Source organism: Balaenoptera acutorostrata, chromosome 13 (genome assembly GCF_949987535.1).
Source record: "Balaenoptera acutorostrata chromosome 13, mBalAcu1.1, whole genome shotgun sequence".
In the NCBI taxonomy this organism is placed as follows: Eukaryota; Metazoa; Chordata; class Mammalia; order Artiodactyla; family Balaenopteridae; genus Balaenoptera; species Balaenoptera acutorostrata.
In genome coordinates this window covers 18,259,804-18,285,700 of record NC_080076.1, presented here as the reverse complement: position 1 = coordinate 18,285,700, position 25,897 = coordinate 18,259,804, and the positions used below count along the sequence as shown (strand labels likewise).

At 40.2% G+C, this 25,897-nt stretch overlaps 1 protein-coding gene across 2 annotated transcripts in view; it reads left to right on the top strand.

Moving 5' to 3' along the window:
- Positions 1–23,457, top strand: part of WDR7 (WD repeat domain 7) — a 365,561-nt gene extending 342,104 nt beyond the window's left edge. For both annotated transcript variants that reach the window (XM_007191962.2, XM_007191960.2), the window contains 2 exons: positions 14,399–14,503; positions 20,540–23,457. In XM_007191962.2, coding sequence (XP_007192024.1) covers positions 14,399–14,503; positions 20,540–20,743 — 309 coding nt within the window. In that variant the 3' untranslated portion in view covers positions 20,744–23,457. The remainder of the gene's footprint in view (positions 1–14,398; positions 14,504–20,539) is intronic.
- Positions 23,458–25,897: the final 2,440 nt, after the last annotated feature.

Below are 25,897 nucleotides of genomic sequence, written 5' to 3'. Positions count from 1 at the left end.
CCTTGCTGGGTAGAGTAATCTTGGTTGTAGGTTTTTGCCTTTCATCACTTTAAATATGTCCTGCCACATCCTTCTGGCTTGCAGAGTTTCTGCTGAGAAATCAGCTGTTAACCTTATGGGGATTCCCTTGTATGTTATTTGTTGCTTTTCCCTTGCTGCTTTTAATATTTGTTCTTTGTATTTAATTTTTGATAGTTTGATTAATATGTGTCTTGGCATGTTTCTCCTTGGATTTATCCTGTATGGGACTCTCTGTGCTTCCTGGAGTTCATTGACTATTTCCTTTCCCGTATTAGGGAAGTTTTCAGCTATAATCTCTTCAAGTATTTTCTCAGTCCCTTTCTTTTTCTCTTCTTCTTCTGGGACCCCTATAATTCAAATGTTGGTGTGTTTAATGTTGTCCCAGAGGTCTCTGAGACTGTCCTCAGTTCTTTTCATTCTTTTTTCTTTATTCTGTTCTGCAGTAGTTATTTCCACTATTTTATCTTCCAGGCCACTTATCCGTTCTTTTGCCTCAGTTATTCTGTTATTGATTCCTTCTAGATAATTTTTCATTTCATTTATTGTGTTGTTCATCATTGTTTGTTTGCTGTTTAGTTCTTCTAGGTCCTTGTTAAACGTTTCTTATATTTTGTCCATTCTATTTCCAAGATTTTGGATCATCTTTACCATCATTACTCTGAATTCTTTTTCAAGTAGACTTCCTATTTCCTCTTCATTTGTTTGGTCTTTTGGGTTTTTAACTTGCTCCTTCATCTGCTGCATATTTCTCTGTCTTCTCATTTCGTTTAACTTACTGTGTTTGGGGTCTCCTTTTCACAGGCTGCAGGTTTTTAGTCCCCTTTGTTTTTGATGTCTGCCCCCAGTGGGTAAGGTTGGTTCAGTGGGTTGTGCAGGCTTTCTGGTAGAGGATACTGGTGCCTGTGTTCTGGTGGATGAGGCTGGATCTTGTCTTTCTAGTGGGCGAGACCGCATCTGGTGGTGTGTTTTGCGGTGTCTGTTAACTTATTATGATTTTAGGCAGCCTCTCTGCTAATGGGTGGGGTTGTGTTCCTGTCTTGCTAGTTGTTTGGCATGGGGTGTCTAGCACTGGAACTTGCTGGTCGTTGAGTGGAGCTGGGTCTTAGTGTTGAGATGGAGATCTCTGGGAGAGCTCTCGCCAATTGATATTATGAGGGACCAGGAAGTCTCTGGTGGACCAATGTCCTGAATTCGGCTCTCGCACCTCAGAGGCTCAGACCTGACACCTGGCCAGAGCACCAAGACCCTGTCAGCCACACGGCCAGGTACGTGGGGAGTTTCTTGCCTTTTGGGAAGTCTGAGGCCTTCTGCCAGCGTTCAGGTGGTGTTCTGTATGAGTTGTTCCACATGTAGATGTATTTCTGACGTATTTTTGGGGAGGAAGGTGATCTCCACGTCTTACTCCTCCGCCATCTTGAAGGTTCTCAAGAACCCTCCCCTTTAAAAGAGCACACCTGCCTTTTATTCCTTTTATTGTTTTACAAAAATAGTGAGTCTCTACCTTTTCCAAGCTATACAAGCAATTAAATGTGTTAAATAATGTTTCTCTTTTTTTGTTGTTTTTTAAAGCAGAAGCAGATTTGGGGGTGGGGAGGAGCATACACTCACCACATGGTGCACAATTTTAATTTTAACATTTAAAATGATTTGACAACTACAAGTCTCATCTCTGAACAAATATTTTTATTAAAAAAAATAAAATAGTGTAGAGGAATACCAAATTGTTTATACTAGAAAAAAACTGCTAAACTTTATGATTTCAAAGACAAGCTAATAGAAAGTCTAGAAGGATGTATGCCAAGTGGCTCATGGTTGTTCTCCTGAGGCCTGGGATCTAATTAGTAAGAATAGTTGGGTAGGGTTTCCAGTTTTATTACAGGAACTTCAAAAAAAAAGTGGTGGCATTATAGGTAATACTTAGTTTCCTTTTTTTGCATTATTCTCTTAAAGAAAAACTCCAAAATAAAAATCCTACTTCTATTAAAAATCCTTTTTGCTAATGCAGAGTTCATATATATAATCTATTAAGCCTTCGGAAATGTGTCCATGCTGCCTTCTTTATATACTTACTGCTAAAAGGAAAATATTATATTAAATGGAGGGCTGTTGCTTGAGTTTTACATGCTTTTGCTCAAAAGTGAATAAAATTAGTGTGCATACTATTAAGTATGCTTTTAATAGTATTTGTCATAAGTCATAGTGTGTTATTTTAAGGCACACATCTGTGGGTTACATACATGATGGCAATTATAAGCAGATTACTAACAAAGTGCATTCTGAGTTATAAACAAAAAGCTTCAAAGGATTCTTGTTTCCTTGGGAAGAACATAAATTAAAACATCAAAGCAGTTGTTTCCCTTAAGAATTGTAGTTATTTGGATAGCTTGTCAGTGCTACAGAGTGCAACAAGTGGGCTAGGGTTATTGATTTTCACCTTGTGTTACCAAAACATTTTTTCATTGACAAATATTAATTGCTTATTAAGTGCTAAAGAGTTTGATGGTCCTGATATTGAATTTTATAATGAATTGGCCTTTTAGTTTGGCTTATCATTAGACAATGTGATTGCATTAAAGATAAAAAGGTTTCAGCCAGTATATCTCCCACTCTAGGGGTATCAAATAGATATTCCTGTAGAGCTTATTCTCAGCAAGAGGATATTTAATTCATTTTCCTTTATGTGTAAATGACTTCTCTTTTACCAAACTATAGGGAGTGCTTGCTTAAATATGCATTGTATGACTATAATTAGTAGTAAATTATCCAGTATATCTTGCATTGATTCTAGTTCATGAATCTAGTAAATCAGTGAAATTTCTATCAGAACAAAGTTGGTGATTGTGATCATTAATATGAGTCTTTATAAATCATTAATTTGGTTAAAATATTTCTCCTTTCATTTTTGAAAAGGATCTGTATATCAAAGTGAGCAACCAAATACATATGTGTGTGTATACATGCATACACAGACATACAAGTTCCATTTTAAATCCTTTTTGTCTTTCCTTTTAATAGTATATCTTTTTTGTCTTTTTATAGTTATACTCAGGGAAGTCTTAACCCTATTGTATAATGACCTTTCTGAAACATCAAAATTTGTGGATAACTGATGAAATTTAAGCAAAGTTAAATTAGAGAAATTGGTCAGTTTTCTCAGTTGATTAGTATTGGCTGTTTGGAATTAGAAGTTCAAATATATGCTTTTGATCCTAGCAATCTGCCTTTTTAATGAACTATTTACTGATCTGAGTTAAACAATTATTGCTTGATATAGAGTTATTATTTAAAATATAAAATTGTTATCAAACTTCAAAGCAATTTTGTTGGGTATTAACTGCAGTGATTCATCGCAAAATTCTCTACCTGAAAAGTGACTTGTACGCTGGGGACAACTTTGAAATCTGTCACTTAAAAATATTAGTTAAAAACTGAGAATTCAAGTCTACAAATTGTAAAATAGACCAGCTCTTTCCTTTCTGCCCACGCCTTACACTGGTAGTGTCCTCTGTCGTTTTAACCGCATCCTTTTGCTCCTTTCACTCTTTCTGCTGTTCATGGGTTATCTCAGCCCCTTACACTCAGTTATTTAACAGATAGTCACGGAGAGACTGCTGTGTGCCAGGAACACTGCCGAGTGCAGGATCTACGCCTTCAGCGGCTGTCTGTGTGCTAATAACTCCCAAATCTGTCTCTCCTTCCATAAATCTTTTCCTGAGCTCCAAATTTTTCTTTCTCATTTTCTGACCTATTTCCAACTACCTGCTCAAGCCCTCCACCTTAATATCTACATGTCCCAAACTAAGCTCGTTATTTCCCCCTGATGATGTCCCACCAACCCCTCCCATCCCCACTAAAAGCACTTTCTTTTTCTTACGCTTCCCTGTCCAGGAAACAACATCACCACCCGCCCAGTTGGACCTCTCTTTCCTGCCCGCATCCAGTTCTTCATTCAACTCTTAATTTACCTACTATATTTGCCTGCCAATCATTCCTTTTTCTCTAATTTCTCTCCTCTCTCTGCCAGAATTTTCCTAAAACTGGTCTGATCTGACCATTCTCTTATTTAAAAACTTTGGGAAACTCCCTATGGAGTTTGGGCCTATGAACTAAGTCCAAATTTCTTAGCACAAGAAAAAGGCAGTTTATAACCTGGCCATAGCTAGCTTTTTCCCTCATCCCCAAACCTGTCCCTCCTCATCGTCCTCTGCCCCCTGACACTCCCAGTGGCAGAGGGACAATTCCTGGACCTCTCCCACATCTTCACTCTCACAGGTCTGCCTCACCTATCTGCTGGGATCTGGGCCTTTCAAGTCTTGTCCTTCAGGCCAACTTCTCCTTTAAAGCTCAACTCCACTACCACCTTCTTTCTGTACCTTGTTTTGACATCTACCCCTGAACAGAAATTGCTGCTTATTCATCTGTGTTTCCATGGCACCCAACACACATTTCTTTTTTTTTTTTTTTTTTTTAAATTCCTCAGATAAGTCATTTTCTTTTTTTTTTTTTTTTTTTAGCTACTTTATTTATTTATTTATTTTATTTCTTTGGCTGTGTTGGGTCTTCGGTTCGTGCGAGGGCTTTCTCCAGTTGGCGGCAAGCAGGGGCCACTCTTCATTGCGGTGCGGGGACCGCTCTTCATCGCGGTGCGCGGGCCCCTCACTATCGCGGCCCCTCCCGTTGCGGGGCACAGGCTCCAGACGCGCAGGCTCAGTAGCTGTGGCTCACGGGCCCAGCTGTTCCGTGGCATGTGGGATCTTCCCAGACCAGGGCTTGAACCCGTGTCCCCTGCATTAGCAGGCAGATTCTCAACCACTGCGCCACCAGGGAAGCCCCCAACACACATTTCTGTTATGCCATTTCCTATATCACACACTAGTTGCTTACTGTCAACCCATCCCAGTCTCCTCCTAGATTCACTGGAAGGGGCCATGTCTCATCTTTCTACTGATATCTAACATGGGGCTTATAACATAATAAGCTCTTGATAAACATTTTAAAGTACATTTCTCCAAAAAAATATTGAATCCCATGAGGTAGGCAAGAAAGATATTATCCTTATTTTACAAATAAGCAAGTTGTGTCTCAGAAAATTTTGCCCATTCAAAAGAGCAACAAGGTCAAATTTTAATCCCCTAGATAAAGATGGGGTAGTCTAAGAGTAAGTCAGGGCTGACAAGTAGTATCAGTGTTATTTTGCCATAGTAATTGCCAGGGAATATTTTAAAATTCAGTTGCTATTTGGAAAAAAATTTACATATTTTATTGTTTTATTACTATTTTAATATTAAAAATATGGAATGATACTTCAAAGACAGGAGGATGATTTTACAGTTTTCTAATTTGGCATGTCTTGACTTAACAAAAGAAATAGACCTTGTAATATAGGTCAGTATTAATTAGGTTACGTTCCAGACTAATCTGATTTTCTGTTTTAATAAGTTAAAGGAGCCTAATAAACTACACATAAAAGTATAAAATTCTTGAATCTGTATTGTCTATTAGTGTATGTACTCTGTTATTCTCCAAAATAAATATAAGCCAGAAGATATAGTAATATATCGGTTAATACACGTATGAATTTTAGAAATTTATGTAATGCTTTAGGTTTCGTTAACACTTTCAAGTCACTTCTCTTTTTGGAATGATGAAAACATTAGATCCTTTTGAAATGTGATATTGAAAACTATAAATTCCATATTAGTACAATCTGGATAAGACAGTTTTGTGTCACCAGGCACTGTACCAGGTCAAAGAGAGGTGGGAGAGCACATGTGTGAAGGCCCTGTCCTAAGGCTCTAGCCAAAACCATCTTCTGTGTTCGCCTTAACCCAAATCAGAACCCACAAAAATGCTGAGGTCCATCTGGATGGACGATTCCTCAGGAATGTGATTGCTGTCCCTGCTGGTTCATGTGGACTCATGTCTGTTGAAGGCTGCTATGGAAGGGCCTGCAGTCTTTTGAGAGGGCGTAGAGATACGACAGTTCATGTCCTAAGGAACTCCAAGTGGAAGCAATTGGGCTTTACTTTTGCGGCACAGTATTATCTTTAAGAATATTTTCTCCTGTCTTCTTTGAAAAATTATATAACCATTTTATGTTGGTCCAATTTCTCAGGAATCCTTTGAATATTTAACAACAGAATTTTTTTTATCAGGATCTTCATAGTCTGAGAATACAAAAGCAAAACTTTGTTCATTTTAAGACTTCTAGCATGTGTTTGAATAGATTTATATTAGAAATATGATAAAAAATACTTAGCTTTGGGTCTGAGATCTATAGAAAACATTTGCATATTCTTAAAAGCTACAGAAAGTTATACTTTAATAAATGTCTTACAATTATTTCATACCAGCAATGTGAATAGTTGATAACAATTCTCTGTCCTTTTTATTGGAAACTGAAGCACATTTATCTAAATCATATAGGTATTCAGTATTTGAGTATCCATGAATAATCTTTAAATATGACTCTATTTTAAAATGTTAACGTATATGAAAAATGTTATGGTTGGAATTATGTCTCAAACTAGATTTTTTTCTTCTGTTATCATTATTTAGCTTAAAAGAGTCTCACATACAATACAAACATACTACATCAGTTATTATAATTTAAGTGGGTAATTTTTAGTTACTTCATCCTGAAAATATTTGCTGTAGTAAAGCAGAAGACGTGTGTGTGTGTGTACAGGTACACATGTGTGGTCAGCTCCTGATTATCTGTAGCAAGAAAAAGAGGAAGAAAGACTTTAAGTGGTGAGACTTACGGAAAATTTATTTGAATCTGAGAAAGTTCCTCAATTGAATAGAAGGGATAGCAACCTCTATGCCTAAGACCAGTACATATTTTTTTCATAGAGGTTGCTGTTATGATGGCTACAATATTTTAAGATTGGAAATCAACTATTAAATGGTTACTCTCTACTTGTTCATTTGTAGATCTTCCTTTTTAAATTTAATTTTGATAATGTATAATTGATATTAGTGAAAATATAAGCCTCAGTATCCTAAAAATCTGAAATTCTTATGCCTAAATTACAATAGTGAAGCAATCTTGAGCATTTTTTTTAAAGATCACAGGTATATATCATTTATAAATAAATACATATACTCAAGGATGCTTGCTCATTGCTTTGTTTTTTTGTTTTTTGTTTTTTTTAATTTTTATTTATTTATTTATTTATTTATTTTTGGCTGTGTTGGGTCTTCGTTTCTGTGCGAGGGCTTTCTCTAGTTGCGGCGAGCGGGGGCCACTCTTCATCGCGGTGCGCGGGCCTCTTCACTATCGCGGCCTCTCTTGTTGCGGAGCACAGGCTCCAGACGCGCAGGCTCAGTAGTTGTGGCGCACGGGCCTAGTTGCTCCGCGGCATGTGGGATCTTCCCAGACCAGGGCTCGAACCTGTGTCCCCTGCATTGGCAGGCGGATTCTCAACCACTGCACCACCAGGGAAGCCCCTTGAGCATCTTTTGATTCTTACTATTCCTGGATAAGTGTGTTGTGCACACACATGCTGGTTATAATCCTCCACAAAGAAATTTCAAAAACTATTGCCTGTGTCTTAAGGATTACTAATATGTAGATATCAAAAAAAAAATCTCCTTTAATTCATCAGTGTCAGTCAGTTTATTCCCAAATGACATTTAAGTAACTTTCAGTAACTGAAAACGTACAGTAAATGCTGCAGCTATTTTTAGGGAATAAAGTCTGTTTACTGGAGGCATTATATCTTATAATAAAGCTTAAGATAGGGAACTTTATTATATTTATCCTTAAATCTGTTTTCCATTAAGATGTTAAAATGATATCATATCTACTTGTCCTTTGCCCTGAATATATATTCTTTTCAGTTAGATAGTGATAGAAAATAACTCAATTCATTGAATCGTTCCGATACCCCTTGGATTGGCAAATGCCACAATGGGTTGACTCTATAATATAGAGTTGGCATAATGTGAATAAAAAATATTGGCTTGGCCGTCCATCAAGAAAAGAAATTATTGAGTTGAACAACCCATTTTCAACGCTCAGATCTCTGTTCAGAATCATTGTAGAACCACCAAAGGGCAGCATCGAGGCGGATATGCTTACACAGTCACGGATAGTACAGCCAGTAAGAGAAGCTGGGCTCCTTTCAATACTAGAGAATGTTTGGAATGCATTTTCCATCTACTTCCATTTTGGTCAATACTTTTAGTTTCCATATTTTGTGTCCCAAGTGACAAAGAGCTGGGCCCCTAGTTTTATGATTCTTTCCTCAAGAAGGGCCTATTTATGGTCCCTGTAGGTAGGTATTGCCTCTGTGGGGGCACAGGCGAGCTCATGGGAGGGTGAAAACCTTCAGGGCCCCAGGAAGAGAGACTGCTGATGAGAGCAGTGGGGCCACCATCCACCTCCTTCCCGTGAAGAGGGGTGAGGCAGCTTCTAATCTTTAAACCTGTGTTTAAGGTCAAGGAAAAGAGTTTTCCTTCATCTACCATGATAGCAGTGGGCTCAGGGACCCTGCCTCTCCCCACAAGTGTGAGGACTGCGGGGTGTCAGCCATCTGCAGGCCAACAACTTTACCAGCTTTTCCAGCCACGGTTGCAGGTTTGTGATAAAATAAGCATAGTCCTGGCCTCCTGCATGGTGTTATGAGAAACTATAACGACAGCCAGTTGCCTGTTCCAGCACTCAGTCCGTTTTGAAATGCCACATTTTGAGACGTGGTTGACCTTTAAGATACCATCCAACTCTAAGATGTCATGATTTGAAAGCTTGGAGAAAGTTTAAGGAAAAGATACAGAAATTATTTTAAGAGTTGGAAAATGAGACCTGAAAGGAAAGGTTACGTGATAGTCACTGAAATTTTTTTTAAATCCTGAAAATAAAAAATAAATAAGTAAAAAAGGAGCAAGTTGCAGCAACAGCCTTCAAGTCTATAAAAGGTTATCATACTAAGATTGGTGACCAGCTGTTCTCCATCTCTACTGAGGCTAGAACAGAGGAAGCAGGCTACTTACACTGTAGCATTTTGGATTTAGATTTGAAAAAGGAAAAACTTCCTGACAGCACAGTGTTAAACACAGAAAGGGGGTCCTCAGGGGGGGGTTTGGCATCTTCTCTAGAGAGATGCGAAAACAGAATGGATTTTCATCTGGCCTGCTTTAAGGCAGCCCTGTGCACATACGGAAGAAAATGGGTGGCCTTTCAATGCTCTTGGCCACGTCATATGGCCTTAAGATCCCACACACAAAAAGGCTGCAGAAGGCTTAGTTCATAGTGGGAATTAAATTTGACTCTGGCCTTCTAATCGGCCATAGATGAGACTTTTTTTTTTAATGTGTTATCATCTGCCTAAATCATTTGTTTCCTTGAGCAGGTGAACCTTAAATATATAATACAATTTTCACAAATTGGTTGCTTTGGAGAAAGGAAAGGGGTAATTTTTTCTTGAACATAATTAATTCTTAACTTTTCAACTCTTTTGAAATGGCTCTTTTTTGATGAGTCTTCCCCTTGCCTAACAAACAAAGCTGTCAGAGCAATGTCTTTGTCTCCCCTCCGCCTTGAGCCGTTACCTCCCTACCAGTCAGCCAGGAAATCAGCAGCCTGTACTGGGATGTCAGAAAGGCATGCAAATCAGACCCTGGTCCACCTTCCTCATCTGCCTTTTCCTGACTTTGGCTGCCCTAGGAAAATGTAGGTATTTGTAGGTCTTTGCTGTTACCTCTCCTTTCCTTTTTGGGGCTCATCCTCACTTCCTAAGCACTCACTTCCCTGGATATCTGGCCTGTCTCCAGCTATTTCCTGCGTGTGTACGCAGATGGACACTTCATTCAGTCTCACCCTAAACTCAAGGCATCTGCCATGCTTGTATCTCATGAAAGCAGGTTTGTCCTGTTTGCTGTCTGCCAGAGCACACGCTAGGGAAAATGCCTCAACTGAAAGCATAATTGTATTTGTAGAAATTTCAGAGACCATGCGCAGCCAACTGGGGACGCACCTGCAGCTCAGCAGACCTTTCAATCACCCCTCACATTGTCACTGCCTGTTTTACCCCGAGCCAGCCATGCTGCTCCCCGAGAAGGCCTGCGACCAGGGTGGCCCCTTCCCTCGCAGGCCCTACAGGCCCTGGGGCTGTGAAAGTTCGATCAAAGTCCTTTTTATTTTTTAGTTTAATAACTGTTATACAAAATACATGGGTCAGTCCTTTATAAGTCTTTCCCTTGTGATGGTGTTTTTGATAGCAAAATTGTACCTACATTTGGAAATCTTTTCTTCAGAATTTATGTTACAAGTAGGAAATTTTGTTTGGCTGGGTTTTTTTCCTCCCCTTTAAAAAAGTGATGAGACCTGGAAATTAATAGATGTTCTCTTTGATCTCGTTCAGTCTGTAGAGTGGGTGCAGTAGAGTCCTACATTTTGGTTTCAATTCTCAAATTTGACGTTTGGAAGCCGAATTAGCAAGAACTCCAGGAAGAGATAGCAGTTTTAGAGAATATTCTGGACAGTCATAACTTGTATTGATGCTGACCAAATCATTTTGGAAATCCGTGTCTCTCCTCCTCTGTACAACAGGGTTAATTATACTTCTTTGCCGAGCACATTGAATGTGCCTGTTAAAAACTGTTGGGTAAGTGCAAGCGTTGCTCCTTATTAATGAGGCCTCTCAGTTCCTTTTCTTTCATAAGAAAAAGGGGGAGAGAGTGTTTAACAATTCAGCACTCTGTCTCCTGCTAGGGATAATTGCTTGATTTCTTTTATTGTTCATAGCACTTCTTGAATTAGATTAATTTCTTTATATTCCATTTCTGTCTTTTCAAGACAGCAATTTCTTTGACTAAAAATATAACAAGGCATATGATACTCATCCACGTATAAAAAGTAAACCAAGCCTCCTTTTACTTTGAAACCCGTTGTTTTGGAAAATGTTCTTTCTGGTTGAGCATTTAAGATCCCAAACCATTGGGTTTGCCCCATCACAAAGCACTTCCAAGTTCACTGTGATCCGCGCACAGCTGCATCTAATGCCAGAATAGAGGGTTAAAGTCAGTTCAGGTGGTGCTTGCAGATCTGAGAGAAATTCAGAGATTCTGAACAAAAGACAATGGCAACATTTCCATTACACTGGGGACTGAAGCACCTCTCAGGCTGAGATTGTAATGAACTCACCAGATGTACCAAACCATTTAAAATAGTGAGCTTCCCTGAGCTACCATGAGTGGTACTTGCTTTCTTGTAAGACAACAGGTCTATCAGCTGACACAGCAGTCAGTACTCTGTGGTTTTTCTCTATGTTGCTTTGAATGACAGCCTGTGGGGCACCTCACAGTGTCACACTGTGTGTGTGTGTGTGTGTGTGTGTGTGTGTGTGTGTGTGTTGATGTGCTCTGAGCTAAAGTATAGTTACCCTTTGTTCAAAACAGACTTTAAAGAAACTTACACATTAAACTCAGTATCTAACCTTGACAATAAAAACAATGAAGGAAAACAGGACTGTGATTAGTGAAATGAGGAGGAAGTATTTATTACTAGACACCTAGAATGAGCATAAATATAGTTCTGAGTTTCCTGGCAGGAAAGCAAGCTCGTGTGAGATTGTGTAATTATCTTTTCATGATAAAAGAAACCAACAAAATTTATCTGGAAAGATAAACATTTTCCTGGCAGAAAATTCCAAGATGAACTTAATTCACAGGATCTTCTATTAGAGACACGAGATAACATAATGAAGAGTGTCTTCAGCTGACACAGAAGCATTCAAGTGGACGTTTCAAACACTATAAAGGATGAAGATATAATATGAAATATTAGGAGCCTGTGTACCTGGCTTTCTGCCTTTCCTACAGGGCCATCTTAGCCAACCTCACAGAGAGGTATGTTAAGGAGACCATTGGGTTGGTACATCCTTCTGGACCTTCTGGTTTACAGCCTACTCACTGTTGCACTCTCTTCTTATCTGGAGCACATTCTGGTTGCTGATTAAGGAGGGATACTAATCTGAAGGAGGTAGGCTTAGCATTCTGCTTTGAGATTTAGGGGCCCAAACTCCAGCAGGAGGGTTGAATCCACCTCTACGTGGAGCTGGGCATTGGTGGAGGGGGGGCTTGCAAGAAGGGCAAGCTTTTAGAGGAGCTTTTAGTGTGCTCACACTTTTGATGCATACCAGGACGCCAGAGCATGGAAGAAACTATTTTGAATGAAATATTTTTAATGGAAGGGTTGCATTAAATGCCATGAGGGACCAGACAGGAAATAAGGGAGTCAGGCAGTGGGTGTTAGGTACACTGACCTGCCTGAGTCAGGGCTGGGACATGAGAGCAAACGCCCAGGCCCACAGGGCACCTCCACTCAGCCTGGCCCATATTGCCACGTGCAAAGGCCCAGGATTGCCAGAGTGGAAGCAATCCGGGGCTTTTCCAGGAGAGGCTAGAAATCTTGATTTTAAATGATGTTTAATGAATTCGAATATAGGCTCAGAAACTGTTTTTAAAAATCATTTTGCAGGTCAAACCCAATATGTATAATCTGGTTTCGTATATGATTAGGGCATTTTTGGGGGGGTTCATTAAATGGCATACTCAAGTAATTGATTTATGTGATTGTTTACATTTGTCTGGTCATTTTTTTTTCAGCTTTATTGAGATATAATTGACATATAACGTGTAAGTTTAAGGTGTACAACGTGATGATTTGATACACTTATATATTGCAAAATGATCACCCACCCTGGTGTTATCTAACACCTCCATACCATCATGTGGCTACCATTTCTTTTTTGTGGTAAGAACATCTAAGATCTATTCTCTTAGCAACTTTCAAGTATATTCATCTGATCATCTTTAAATAAGGAGGAGTAACACAAATATTAATAATATTCATTGAATTCTTATTATGTGCCACGCATTGTGCAGAGGGCTACCTATGTACTAACTCATTTAATCTTCACAAAGCTCTTTGAGGCAGGAGTTATCAGTGTCATTCTCAATATCGTTATCGACATCATCATCGTCACCTCTGCTTCCTAGACACGGGTGCCCTTGAGGTTAAGGAATGTAAATAACTTGCCCCAGCTTCCGCAGTAAGCAGTGGAGCCCAAATGCAAGGCAGGCAGTCTGACTCAGAGCAGTGTCCTCTGCCAGCTCAATGCCCAGTGCTACCAGTATAACATTTTTTTTCTCTGAGTGTTGAAAAACAGGCATTATTTTGGATCCCACAGCGCCTTGTCTAATGACAGGAAAGAACAAAACCCAAAAAGCACTGAGGAACGTTCTCACACCCCCATCCCTGTCTCCCTTCCTCATTGTAATCACTCAGATATGAATTGTGAGAAGTGTCTCACTGAAATTTACAGTATGGGTGTGGCAGGGCGGAGGTGGAGGAGCCCTGAATCACGCAGGGAGCTTGATGCTCCCACCAAGACTCAAGGCTCACAGCTCGTCATCAAGAAACAGCAGATGGAAACAACCCTTCCTAGCATTGCCTTAGTTTAAGGGAACACATTTCCCCATTCCTTCCTAAACCAAGAGGGGAGACCAACCTCCCGTTGTAAGCAGACTGAATATTGCTTTGTGTGGTAGAGATACGGTCTTTAATAGTTTGTGTAGAAACAATACAGTATTATGCTAATTTGCTAAGTATCCCAGTCTTTTCAGTAACTATTAATATCATTAAACGTGAGTGTAATTTTTTCTTAGTAAAGACCTTTTATCAAAGACTGCGTCTAAAATACAACATCCTTTTTTTTTATTCATGGTTAAATCAATGATAGCTATTTGGCAAAGGCTTAGAATTATCCCTGTTAGCTTGTTTTTAATAACGTTTGATTTATATGTGTGCTCAAACCTCCAATTCATGCGTGTATGTATGTGTACTAATTGTGGCCATATGCATTTAAACACAGTGTTATTGGTGGGAAATGAAGCATAAAATGTGAAAGATGTATAATTATTAAGGGGTTGAAATTATAGTTTTTGACTCCTTCCAGAACGGGGATGTTATGATACAGCTTTGATTGTTTTTCATTTCAGATGAAGTTCCTGGATAGATATGGTGATCAGTTTTTCACCTTCCTAATTAATTGTAAAATTCTTCCCTCTAATGGACATAAATGAATTAACACATTGGTTTGCCCATTAATATATGCTTTTCCTTCGGACTCATGCTGTCCTCCCCAGTAGGAGACAGGTGGACTCCTCAGAACAAGATCAAAGCCCCTGGCTGTATCAATGAGAGAACTTTGGTTGCTTTTCCTCTTTTTCTAACCTAAATTTTTAAGTAAAGAACATAATGGTTTCTAATATCCATGACGTAACTTTTTCAGCATTGAATGTATTTGCATCTGTATGCGTAGCAGTTCTGTGCAATGCATGCGATGAATGACTCTGAATTTTATTTCAGACAATCCACGGTCACAAGGGACCAATCACTGCCGTGGCCTTTGCCCCTGATGGACGATATCTTGCCACCTACTCAAACACAGACAGCCACATTTCTTTCTGGCAGGTAAGTGCACATGCTGCAGGGTCTTGATGTGTGGTGCATGATCCGCTTTTGCTGGGAAAGGCTCCCTGGTGACCTACCCACCAACCCTCCCTTGGGCCGTCCCTCCCTTCTTTCAACAGATATCAAGTATTTATTGCTTGCTGATTATGTGCCAGCTGCCAGCATGCAGGGGCTACTGAGAATACAATTAGCAACCTAGAAAGAGGGGGTCTGCTCTCACCAAGCTTTCAGTCTGAGGGAGACACAAGTAAATAAGCAAGTAATTACGATACAGGGGGAACCTGGGAGTAAGGTTGTGGGCCGGCTTCACAGAGGCAGCAACACCTGAGCTGAGACACGGTGACGACGTCAAGGAAGGGCCAGGCGTTCAGGGTAGGGAGGGGTGGGTGTTTGGAGAGAGGTAGGCATCATTCAGATGTAAGTGAGGGCCTGACCTGGAAGGAGTTGGGGCAAGGAGCACTGCTCAGGCTGTTAATTTACACAAGGCATCCAGACAACGCCAACAGGGCACAAGGGAAAGGGCAGCCTCGTATTAACTTCATGCCTCATTTGTATTATCTCATTTTCGTTTGCTTTCTGAATTTCCACATAATGCTCTTCATTTCCAAGCTATTAAAACACTTTCAAAAATCTGAGTATCACTGACTGGCAGTACATGAGAACAGCTCTGTTTGATTACGATTACAGTGAATATTAATTTGAGCAACTGAGTTTTATAATAGAACTTGTTTCATCCTCAGTGATTAATCTCCATCCCATCTTCTTTTTAATTACCTTACTCCTGATAACTACAAAAAAGTTAAACCTTACCAACCCCCCCGCCCGCAAGTTAATGGAAAATTCTGTTACCTATCCTAGGATGCAAGTATGTTTTATGAGATTCAGTTTATTGCTTTGAAAGCTAAAAAAGCAAATAAAAGTTTAAACAAGACTTCACAACGTGACGGTGATTTTTTTTTTTTTTTAAATTTTATTTATTTATTTATTTTATTTATGGCTGCGTTGGGTCTTCGTTTCTGTGCGAGGGCTTTCTCTAGTTGCGGCAAGCGGGGGCCACTCTTCATCATGGTGCGCGGGCCTCTCACTATCGCGGCCTCTCTTGTTGCGGAGCACGGGCTCCAGACGCGCAGGCTCAGTAGTTGTGGCTCACGGGCCCAGTTGCTCCGCGGCATGTGGGATCTTCCCAGACCAGGGCTCGAACCCGTGTCCCCTGCATTGGCAGGCAGATTCTCAACCACTGCGCCACCAGGGAAGCCCCGGTGATTTTTAAAAACTCAATAGCTAATGTAATGTAAAACAGATACAATAAATTGCTTAATTAACCACATGCTATTGAAGCATGACAACTTCCAGATCTGTCCTAGCTTTTTCTACTTTTCATCTAATTTAGTTTTCCAGTCTGTTTTCTTATTATCCTTTCTTCCAGAATATATCTCCAGCATCTTAAGTGGCTCATATTAAACTTTTCCTTAGAGATGTCACCGAGTCTTCATTTTTCCTAGTGGGTAACCCCAGGACTCGTATTTTATTCTACTGAAATCCCACAGCAAGTCCATAAACAGCTCTTGCAACACTGGTCCTGTAGACAGTGTCTCTACCAACTGTTCTTTTCTGCTAACGCAGTGGTGTCCGTGACACCAACTGTACTTTGATACACATTTTCCTGAATTTCCTGGTCTCTTGAAATCCCAGGGGAGTGTCCATGTGAAACTCCCTTCACTTGGCACGTGTCCGGAGTGGAAGCGCTGGGTGCCAGCCTAGCCTTAGGGACATGGAACCAAGCAGTCTCGGGTCCCTGCTTTCCAGGAGCTTGTGTTCGCCCCATGCCTTATTCTTGGGAATAAACAAAACCAGATCTCTTCTTTTTTGTTGTTCAATTTTTCTTCCTGCTAAGAAAATATACTTCCTTATATAAAGGGATACCTCCTAAATTGGCCAGATGTGAAACTTTCCCCAGTATTTTCCTGAATGTCTAAGGGGTAAACCTTTTCCCCCTTATCTAGGTCTTCAGAGTCCTATTTGGATATGTTCATCCCTTCCTTGAATCTTCTTCTATGTTTATCAGAGTTGCTGCGCGGCTCATTGATGGAATTATCGTTAGCATCTTCCTCACCCTGGAGACCAAGATCGTTCCTTAGATGCTGTCTTTTTGAAACACCTCTTTCTGTCCTCCAGTTCAGGCTCCTGCCGTTGCCTCTGGGCTTCACCAAGTGCGCTTAACCCCGCGCGTCTGTCCACGCGGCTCTGCCCAGCTCCTTTCCTTGTCTGCATGCTCTTCTCCAGGGGCACCTTGTGTTACTTGCAGGGGTGTGTGTTCAGGGGACAGAGCACCCAAGCAACTCAGGCAACACCCAGGTCTTTCTTGCCTCTAAACCCAATGTCAGAATTTAAAATGTGGCCCATTTCTTCCCTGCTTAAATTATACCCAGCTTGGTCTTAAAATTTAAGTGGAAGACACAGAAATATCATTTCAACTTTCTCAAGAAAATACAATAAAACCTCTTCCAGAAGTATAGTGGGGTTTTTTTTGAATTAAAGAGAGTCCAAAAAGCAGTGTTAGATCTACCGTGGCTCTCCCCCAATGGGCTTGGCTGATTTATTTATATACATATTGTTTAGGTCTAATGATGTATGATAATACTTTTATATGATTCCAGTAAATGTACTGCAATATATTTTGAAAACTTAATGAAGCCTTATTAATATAGAGCCTTACAAAAGCCATCAGCTATTAAAATCTTTGCTGAGAAATGAGTGTTAATGAGAATTACTGGTTGGATAATTACTCAAGTGAGACTTAGTAAAAGGTTTGGGTGCAACATTACTTACACTGAGAATAGCATTAAAACACTTCCTGTTTTGATGAATTACATCTGTATGTATGTCTGTGTGTTCAGAAAATAATCTTCTCAGAACTGGTCTTGTGAAGCATTATTTTTAAAGGGAAGGAAAAAGCCATGGTTGCCGTTAGTTCGTTTACATACTCAGCCGCTAAATGATGTCATTTGGCAATCTTTCAAGCCCTTTGATTCTCCAACAACGTATTCCTACTATTTGAATATTTCACTTCAGTGTATCCATTGGTATTTGAGCCAGGAGAGTTTAGTAATGAAATACAACCATCATTCTCTCACCTGAATTTTACCACCACCCTCCAACAATTAAGTATCCTCTTCCAGGAATGCTAATAATAAATTAGATGGATATTGGTTTCATTTAGTTTTCTTTATTCCATCATACAATAGAATACTATTCAGCCATTTTAAAAGGATGATGTAAATCTATAGTCATTAACATAAAAAGATTGCCCTCAATGTTTTGTTGAATGAAAAAAGCAGATTGTGCAACTGCCTTTTAATATGAGCCTGTTTATGTAAAACTCCTTAAACCTGCTTCTCCTTATGTGGATATAGGCTTGGAGATCTGGAAAGTGGTTGACCAAAAGGTTAGTGATTGTCTCTGGGAAATGATATTTCAGGGGATTTTTGCTTTCTTTTTTATACTTCTCTTTATTGTTTGAATTTTCCACGATGAGTATTTATTATCTTGGTAGTGAAGAAAAAAGCTAATGTGACCAAATATTATAATTCCATGTAGTTTTCATTCATGCAGGACTCAGATTGCCTTTACTTTAGCATAATTTGTAGCCAGTCTCTGATCAAATATTAATATTGAATAACAAAATGGCTAGTTGTTTTGGTGAGAGTTCTTCGATGGAGCTTACTGGAAAAATCAATACCCACCCTTACTACTTCAGATTCATCTCTTATTTGAAGAGATCATAGGAAAAGGATGGTCTGAGAAACAACAAATTATAGTTAACATGAGAGTCTTTGTCTTTCCATCTGTTTTCTACCATAATCGTTACGTACTGTGTAGAATTTCGCATAGCCCTGTTCTGAGGCAGGAAGGCTGTTTGACCCTAACAAAGCATTTATCAATCATTTGAAGGATGATTCAGCTTGTAAGGAGAACGCAGATATAATAATGGACTTTTTTGGGAAATCTTTCCACCTGTCACATTCCAGTAAGATGTTCTCTCCCTGCCCACTTTAGCCTTCAACCCACTTCTTGTACGTGGCTAAATTTGAAGGAAGGAATTAAAAATAAGGATGTGTCTGAGCCTATCGGATGCCCCTAGCTTTTTGAGCCACCAGCAGAAATCAAGCTTCATACACATTTTCATAGAAAATCCATAAAGAATGAAAAATACTTTGTAGTTATTTATCAACTGAGAAATTAGATTTTTTAAAAGCACGGTATGCCTGTTGGTGCCAGTTAATTTTAACCGGCAATTTTCTGGATCATTTGGATCTGCTCTGTAAGAGGACTAAATAATGATGTACTGTTACTCTTTGTACAAGTGAGAACTAGCAAATCAAGCACACCGTCATTATTTATATTTAAGCTGTTTGGGAACCTCCACAAAGCAATAAGGCCCTGATTTTTATCTTTTATGGAGTTTTTGGAAAAAGGAGGGAAGGACGCAAGGAAAGAGGTTCTTAGAGGATGACGGTAAGGTACTGCCTGGCTTTAAATGTTAACTGCACTTTAACAGAAAGAGTTAATGATAATCATACATTTGGTTTTAAAATGTGACCTCGTACACTAGTGATTTTTTTTCACCTCTGTGTTGTGTTCGGCACTATTATTAATGCAGGAAAATCAGTAACATTAGTCATCTTAAAAGGGTTATTACTCAAGGTGATTTAAACTGTGAAAATGTCAGTGGAGTCTGCACGCGTCCCGCCAGAGATGCCATGATTTACACCCCCTGACACCATCCTGCTTCTGAGAAGGGCCGGGAAAGGAATGGCTTATATTTTGCACTGATCCAAATGCAGAGCATGATATCAGCAATATCACACCTTAAATGTCCTAGGACACGCCAAGGTTTCCTGTGTCAACCGTGTGCACACATTGGAGCATAATCTGCATGCTTCATGCAAGTCCCTAGAATCACGTACATTCAGGTGGAGGTACTGCTGGAGAGAAGAACTGGACATGAACATTAGAGCAAAGAAAAATATTATTCCCAAGCCCTCTTTCCTGATGGTCAGTGTGCTTGCCACGTGATTTGTAATAGCACAAAAGATGAATATTGAAAAAAATGTTAAGTAATATTTAGAATCTAAAGGATTCTTCAGACTCAGTCGCTCAGATGACAGTTCACTTAGATAACGGCCATTCAGCATTTAGCACTTTGACATGAACGCATAGTTGTTCATGAGCCATAATTTCCATGTTATTTTCCATTTACGTGAACGAATTAAGAGAACTTAAAACTCAAGTCAAAGCCAGAAAAGCTGCCCAAAAAGCAGAAATCACCAACTGATTAAAACATCCTGCCAATAAAGCGTTAGAGTGTGCTTTCTTTAGTGTGGCAGCAAAACAGTGGGCCACACATGCAGTGTTGAGAGGTGGTTGATTCTTGTTTTTTCCTTTAAAATAAACTAGAGCTTTCCAGAGATTGGATTTTTTTAAAAGCAGGTGAGGAGGGAAGGTGTGGTAGGTGGAGATGAGAAGGGGGGTAAGTTTTGAGCTTTGATCTGGTCACCTATTACCCTGTCTACTGCTTAACTTTGCTTCATTTTCTCAAACGAATTCTAAGTCCCCAAACTTGTCTTTGGGGGCTCATTCTTCAGGGGATGCAGTGAGCATTATTACTAAAGAACAGAAAAGTCTGCCATTTGAAATACCCACTGTTTCCAAATATTGTCTGATTGAACCGTTTTATTAAAATGTATCATTTAGCTGCCTTCTTAAAGATGGATGGGCTTTCCTGCTGTCCAGTTCTACCCACCAGGTAAAATTTCTCTGGGTTTACACATTTGCTGTAACAGCATCAGAACAATTTCAAATACACTGAAAGGAGCCCTTTAGAGGTTAACAATAGACTCTTAGATGACCGTGAAGCCTCATGATGGAGGAGAAAGTGACCGCAAGGGTGTGTCCCTCGAACCCCTCTCTGTGGCGGGGAAAGGGAAGCGGTTCCTGCAGTGACACGTGTGCTCTCCTGTCCCCGTGTCCCTCCAGATGAACACCTCCCTGTTGGGGAGCATCGGCATGCTGAACTCGGCACCCCAGCTGCGCTGTGTTAAGACCTACCAGGTGCCCCCCGTGCAGCCGGCGTCCCCCGGCTCCCACAATGCCCTCAGGCTGGCCCGGCTCATCTGGACCTCCAATCGCAACGTCATCCTCATGGCCCACGACGGCAGGGAGCACCGCTTCATGGTCTAGGGCTCGTGTCTGCGTCCTGTCCCCGTTCCCCCAGGTCTCCAAGCCCAGAGTCCCGTCCTTCCTCAGTGCCCACCCCTGCCGGGGTCATGGGGGGCACAGCCGGGTCTGCGTCCCTCCGCATGGTCCCCGGGGGCAGACTCCTGCTCGTGCCACCTATTGACTGAGGCATGCACACATCGCTCCGCAGGAAGTGGCCGGCCCGTCCCCAGGTCGTTTCTCACCGCCGCAGAGGGCGGGGGCAGCCAACGGTCCCGTTGCTCGGTGCACCAGAAGCCCGGAAATCAATAACCACTGTGATTGCACTACCAGCCCAGATCAGCAGTTTCCTCACGCTAAACCCCACCTCTGAATGCTGTTGGAAGCTGGTTGTTCTGACATTGGGTTTTGAGGTCATGTGGCAGTCCTAATTATTGACACTATTTTCCTTTGGATTTCCTAAAACGTGCTATTGTTTACCAGAAAGATTCTGTGTTTACGTGGGGTTTTTTTCTCCGGGAGATTGCTAGGCAATTACTCAATCCAATTTCCTAGGGTTTAGCCACTACCTTCTTTATTAACACCTAACCGATTGGAGATTAATGAGAAAATACACACACACACACACACAAATTTTCCTTGTGGAGACTACAGTTTCCCAGACACCTAGCCTTCTAAAATGCTCATATCCCGCTTAAGTGATCCTGTATTTAATAGCTCAAAATCAAAATGATCACTACTTACGATCTAGTTAATATAATTATCCAGTTACTATAATCTCTTAAATGGACTTCTGTAAAAAAGAACCAAGTTTGAAAGCATAGCGTATACCTGAAAAGAAGATTCTTTGGCTACAGATCTTTTTAAGAAAGAGCTTACCCCATCCTTCCAGAAACTTCACAGACCTGCAGTTCCCGTAAGTCAGCTATCATGTAATAGTTACAATTCAGCCTTCAAACTACTACTGATCAGTTAAAGGAAAGCTAAGACAGCATTTCGTTTAAACAAGTATTCTAGAAAATCATTAACTATGACACAAGCATTCAGGAGCATGCAGTCATCCTCGGTATCTGCGGAGGATTGGTTCCGGGACCCCTGAGGGTACCAAAATTCACATATACTCAAGTCCCTGATATAAAATGGCAGAGTACACGGAGGGCTGACTGTGTATACAAATGTGGAGGCTCTCAATCTTTCCGAATCTATCCGAATATTGCAGTAGGGTGTTCATCACACTTCCAAGTAAGCTTTACCTAGGTCACTTTCTTCTCCTTACGTCAGATTATGCTGGTTCTTGCTCATAGTAATGGGAAAAAAAAAATCTGTAAAATAATATTTTGGATGACTTGCTCCTAATAAACCTTGCTCTGTATATAGTTGGGGATTTGGTTGGTTGGTTGGTTGTTGATTGGTTGGTTAATTGGGCAAAATGGTTTATTAAGTACAAAAATAGAAAATGATTTATTAAATTCAGAAAAAATACGTGAAGTTTACAAAGCAACCAAAATGATAACGGAAGTGTCTAATTTAAAAAGCATAGATTGTCAGAGTTTATATAATATACAAAAAAAGTAGGGTCACAGCCCAGGAACAAATACATCTGTTATTTTATTGAAACAGATTTCTAAAGAACACGTTAGGAAATTAAGACCACTAGAACATCTCTTTCATATCGATATGAAGTTTGTCATTTCTAGTGATGGCAAACCCATCCTATACCTTGGTTTTAGACTTTAGGTATTCTTAAAAAGTGAATTTATCCCATAATGCATGTACATTGTATTTATAAAGATTATATGTGTAGCTTCCCAGGAAGAAACTCACAACTATACAGCGTAGACTTGCTTTGTTTGGTGAACATGCTGTTGTGCCCAATATAGATAGAGAAACCTGAGGAGAACAAGAGGTGCTCTCGGTTTTTCCAGTGGTTTCCCGAGTCTTCAGTGCGAGTACCTAGCACGTGTTCACTTTATGAACTGAAATGGGGATTAATTTATTCTAGACTACAAAGCTGCTTTGGAATGATGAAGTGCAAAAGTATACCTTAGAGATTTTTTTTTTAAACAGAATGTTCAGGGCATCAGGAGGAAGGTGTGAGACTGTGGGCAGGCCACCCCAAAGCATGGACGGCACACCCCATGGAGGGTTAGAACAAAGCTGTGAGGGCCCTAGGAGCCAAATACCTGGGCAGTGGGCCTCGGCCAGCTGGCCACACAGCCTGGCTGCACAGACGGCCAAAACCGTTGGCCCCTAGAACATTACAATTGTAAAACTCTGGGGTGGATGGTATCTGACGGCGAGACAGACACCTCTAACTGCTAAACCAACATCTGCATTCTTGTTCACACCAATCTCTCCTTGGCTGTTTTGACAACCACAGTTGCAAACTTCATCACAGCTCAGATTTTCTCAGCACTGAGGTAAACTTTACCTTGTCATCCCAAGTGTACGCTTTTGGTGTCTTACTGATCTTGTTGGCACTGTATTTGGACCTGTCCTTGTAAACGTAGAGACATATGTGGCTTCATTGGTAATTTACAAGCGAAAGATGATGTGATACCTGTATGAAAATGTAATGATTGAACTCACTGTGTACAGCACGTGACGTAAGATGTCTGCCTCTCAAGGCATTTCTTGATGACTCCACTTAACAGATTCTATATGTGCTGAATGTCCCTGTGTACTTACTTGTGTTAAATAAAACTGAATTGTACTGAAGATTGTTTTTCTCATTAAAAACGTTGCTCACTCTTAAACGTTCTCAGTTGAGATCCATATGCTTTCTCCCAATTTTGGTACCAAATTAAGCCTTCTATTTCTGTCTGATGATTATTCATTTCCCTGGAGAGCTAGCTTCAGGAAAGGCAAACTTGTCCACAAAGGAGAGCAGAGCAGTAAAGGAGTCTCTCTCCCAGCTGTGGAAGTGAGAACCACACTCCTACCAAGACTCAACAGCACCCTCTGTGGTTTGGGCAAGGGAATTGCGTGCCTGTTGCTTTAGCTCCACCTTAAATTGCTCCTAAATAGACTGTTAATCGTACCAAATTTTATCTTGTCAGATTTGATGACACGGCTTGGCTGCCCTGGGGTGGGGGGCTGGGCTGAGATCATTAAATTCATTTCATTTAATACTCTGTTTGGAGTTGAATTTGAATCCCTGAGGAAAAGGGTATAATTGGTTTTCAGAAAAAGCAAGAGTAACAAAATAGGTCATCATCGCTCACAGAGGGTTAGTCATGTAAGTGGTGAATGTAGTTTTCTTTAATTTTCAGATAAGAATTGAACTGAGTGAATCACCATGTAACAATACAGTTTCCTTTAAGAAATAGACAAGCATTAAAGGAGTTGACTACATCACTGGCCCTATTCAAAGGCCTACTGTCCATCCCAGGAAGTGTTTTAACATCTCCTGATGTCTTGAATGTATCCTTATAGGGAAAACAGGGGCAGTAACAGTCCTTTATGATTGGTGATCACATAAACTGATCAAATGTGGAAAGGGCATGACATTAATAGGAAGGTAAAGCTAAGCAGTGCTGGGTGAACTTTCACCTTTCACCCCTTCGGCTGACTGACAGAGCTGAGTGTTGAAGAAAATCAATACTCTGGAGCCAGGAGGGAAATATTTCCAACCTCTAACTAGAGAATGTATTTTGACAAGGCCAAGATAATCCAAGCTGCACAGGAGAAAGAGAAAGGAAGACTCATTTTTAAAGCTTGACACTTCAAGGTGTTTTTGTACAATGGTTTAGAGATCGTCAATACATACAAATACCAAAGGTCAAAAAGAAAAGCCAGAAGAATTTCAGAAATTAGATGTTCAGTTCTCTCTGCTGTTTACAAACTGAAAAAGACTACAGAGAGGTTCGTGCTTGGAACCGTTTAAATGAACAGCGCTCACCATTGTGTGCTTTGAGCTTAGAGTTCTCCGTTAACCAAACCTTAAATTTTATAGAGGCAGCAGTGTGAAATAGTGAATGCCTAAAAAGTTGTTAAGATTTCTGGGGTTTGTACATTTTTTCTTGGACATGGATTGTTTTTGGAGTGGTTACATGGTCTTGTGGTAACATCTCAGAATCTTGCTTTTTGATTCCTGTTGCTGCTGCCCTGATGCCATGTAAATCTTAGCTCCTCCTTCACATTCGGTTCAATCATTAACATGAGTAAAGAGTGCCTTTGGAACTTGAATTGTTTCTAGTTTTCCAAATCCCTTTAAGCAAATGATTTATACAAGTATTCTAATTAGTGCTCTTCTAAGAGAGGCTTACGCATCTCTAGGAAGTAGGTAAGCAATTCACTCTTAACCAGCAAGATTAGATCCATTTGTTCTGTGGACAGATACCTCCATCAAATGGATATAGATTTGTTTCTTTCCTACAGATAAGAAAAGGAAGAAGTGGAATGGTGCCCATACCTTCCAGCCAAAGGCAGAAAGACAAAGGAATCCTGGATACTTGAAGTATCTAAAGTAACACTCAGTTTCCTCAAGGACAAGCAACATCATGATTAAAATAATGGTGAAAATATACCCTTAATTTATATACCTTCTTTCTCATTAAAAAAACAAAAAACAAAAATACTCACTCTATTCTGAGTAGATCTGGTTGGAGATTTTTTGTTTTATTTGTTTCAAAAGGAGAGCACAGCCAGCCACGACTCCTCAATATTCTGAGATTTCCCAGAGAAGACCAGGAATCCAGCTCATGCCTGATTTGTAGTGAGTATCAAATATGTATTGCATTTGTTACATCCATGAGAGTATGCCTGTAAAGTGCTTACAAGAGCGGCACATAGTAAGCACTCAAGAAATGTGAGCTACTATTTTTAGTAGACATTTAGAAGTCCTTACTGAGCATGGATAAATAAGATTGTAAATTACATGTGTTCTTTGGAAAACACTGTTGGGTTTTGTATTGTATTTTATCCCTATGTAGACTCCAATAATAGGTCTGAACATCTTACCCAAAGAGGAATCTCTGTGGTTCCAACTGTATTCGCCAGGCTCTTCGTCATGTTGCTGTGTGTTGCCATCTTGCTGCTCACCAAAACTTGTAGACACTGAGGAGATGCCGAAATATATACCAGTGGATGGGGCTGGTTGATTATGGCTGTTGAAGTTATGACTGATTCCTGAAAAAGGAAGTAGTTTGCCATCTTAGCATCAGAGGTGACTTTGGG